Here is a 2,353-nt window from a genome sequence, read left to right as displayed (position 1 = left end):
CACGCACGCACGCACGCACGCACGCACGCACGCACGCACGCGCGCACGCACGCACGCACGCACGCACACGAACATGGCTGTGACCCACTCATTGTTGAGTGAACGTGTGGAACGTGTGGCCGTACGTACCTGGTCGCTGGAACAGACTGTAGGCTGGCTGTGGTGGCGGCCTCGTTGGAGCCGACTTAGTTCGCTGGATGCCACCCTTCTGACAGAAATAAGACAACATATAGTCGCTAATCACCATACAGTGTCTGTGAAACCCACGAAAAATGCTTCCTAGAAGAAGAAAGCCAGGTTTCAAGATAAAATGGAAGCATGTTGACCTTTCTCATTCATAGACTGGAGCTTTATAGGCTGCATTTGAGAAAGTCATAATTTTACGGTGTTTCTGTCAACGGTCTATAAGAAAAACTTATGTTAAAAACAGAAGGACGAATGTTAAGACGAATGATTGGACCATTTTCGGGAGCGGGGTTCGCACTCTAGCAGAACGTTTTTCCAGGAATTTTCCCAGTAGTTCCCAGGATTTAAGGGGTCCAATTTCCTCGACCTAAAGACTTCAGCTGAACATAATCCTCGCTTCGCCCTTTTAACGATTATTGAACAAACTCTCGCACGAAGCAAATTTCATCGCCTATTAGACACGACGGATATGTTCTCTACAGCAAGAACTATACATCTCGAACCAAACGTAATAACGACAAATATTCCACGACAGCCACGGACCGCAGCCCACAAACTTTCGAGCGTTTTCCCGCGACTCGCCCCGACACTTCGCAATTCTAGGACTTCCCAACGATCCATACCCAAACCCTGTAAACGCCCCGCGCGTACACCCCGTAAGGGGGCGCCCCACGCGCACGCCCCGTAAGGGGGCGCCCCGCGCGCACGCCCCGTAAGGGAGCGCCGGCGGGGGCGATGTGAAACCCGGACTCGCGCGCGTGAGCTTGCACTTACATCGAGGTTGGCCGGCCGCGGCTTGTTGAACGACTGTGAGAGGAAGGGCCGCTGTAAGGTGGCGAGTGGCAGCGACACGAGGCCCTGCTTGGGGAAGGGCATGCGCGGCACGACCTGGCCGGGGAGGCGACGCGACGCACGCATCACGCCCGGCGACACGCCCGGCGGCAGCAGCTTGAAGTCGGCGGGGAAGCTGGCGGCAGCGGAGAACTGCGGAGGAAACCTGGAAGAGAGAGAGAGAAAGAGATGTATATATATATAGAGAGAGAGAAGCCGAATTGCGATTAGAGATCGTGTTAGCGGTCACTTCTATAGAACGGCCACCTGTCTATAAAGGACACTTTTATATAGCGAAAAGACAGTTATATAAAGTGAAAACACCTCTATAAAACGGCCACCTGTCTATAAAGATGCTGTTATATAATGCAAAGGCAGTTATGCAGACAATGAAGCCACCTCTATTGAATATGGACACCTGTCTATATAAAGCACACTTGTAAGTTTTCCTCTTAATGATTCTTCTACATAGGTTATTATTGATCGTTTTTTCCTGTATCCAAAAACATCGCATGATGCACGTTAATACTAATCGGCTCAAATTTCTAGTTTCACGACGAATTCGAAACCGTTTCACTCAGTTTTTTCCCCAATTTAAGATTTTCGGAAATGAGGTGTTAATGGTTTCGGGAAATCCAATAGCAATCGTATATGGGAAGCAGGCTGTGCCGTCGCTATGTTGAATTTTCACACTAGTAGCCGTCTGCGCACATTTACAGCTTCGAAATTCCTGCCATTGGGCTCTACCGCGCACCAGACAGCGCGAAACTCTCCAAGGGCACAAATTCCAACGCCACGACACACGACCACGTCTTCACCATATACTACCAGCGACGGACGCAGAGTAAGACACCCCACCCGTGCCGTTAGACGCTCGCGCACGAACACGTGTTTGCCCTTCCACCACCCATACAAATCCACACATCTACACAGTCGCACAAACACACCCACCCTACCACTGACACAAATCCACACACCTCTACACTGTCGCACGCACGCACGCACGCACGCACGCACGCACGCACGCACGCACACACACACACACACCCTACCACCCTCACAACTGCGCTGCATACCGTAACCCGGTGCCAACATTAACGCTACCACACGGTTCAACGCTGCCAATTTCCCGAACCCAACACGTAGCCGGCGTTGGACTTTGGTGATAAATATCGCGTGAGTCACGTACTTCCTGCTAAGAACAAAGTCCTGTAATTTCGGCCGTGGCACAACACTAGTGTTAACGACCGGCCGTAAATATTTGACGAAACGTGAGAAAATGTGATACCACAGATCTCGCACACACGCACACGTGAACACGGGCACATGTTCACGT

The 2,353-nt window shown here is 51.3% G+C and overlaps 1 protein-coding gene across 1 annotated transcript in view; it reads right to left on the bottom strand.

The window, feature by feature from the left end:
• Positions 1-2,353, bottom strand: part of LOC106807410 (protein Smaug homolog 1-like) — a 79,783-nt gene that overhangs the window by 7,291 nt on the left and 70,139 nt on the right. The window contains exons 7-8 of the mRNA XM_014809730.1: positions 961-1,183; positions 130-208 (exon numbers count right to left, since the gene is read on the bottom strand). Of these exons, the coding sequence (XP_014665216.1) occupies positions 130-208; positions 961-1,183 (302 nt within the window). The remainder of the gene's footprint in view (positions 1-129; positions 209-960; positions 1,184-2,353) is intronic.

The sequence above is a fragment of the Priapulus caudatus genome, unplaced genomic scaffold, assembly GCF_000485595.1.
Source record: "Priapulus caudatus unplaced genomic scaffold, Priapulus_caudatus-5.0.1 Scaffold213, whole genome shotgun sequence".
In the NCBI taxonomy this organism is placed as follows: Eukaryota; Metazoa; Priapulida; class Priapulimorpha; order Priapulimorphida; family Priapulidae; genus Priapulus; species Priapulus caudatus.
This window is presented reverse-complemented; position numbering and strand designations above follow the sequence as displayed.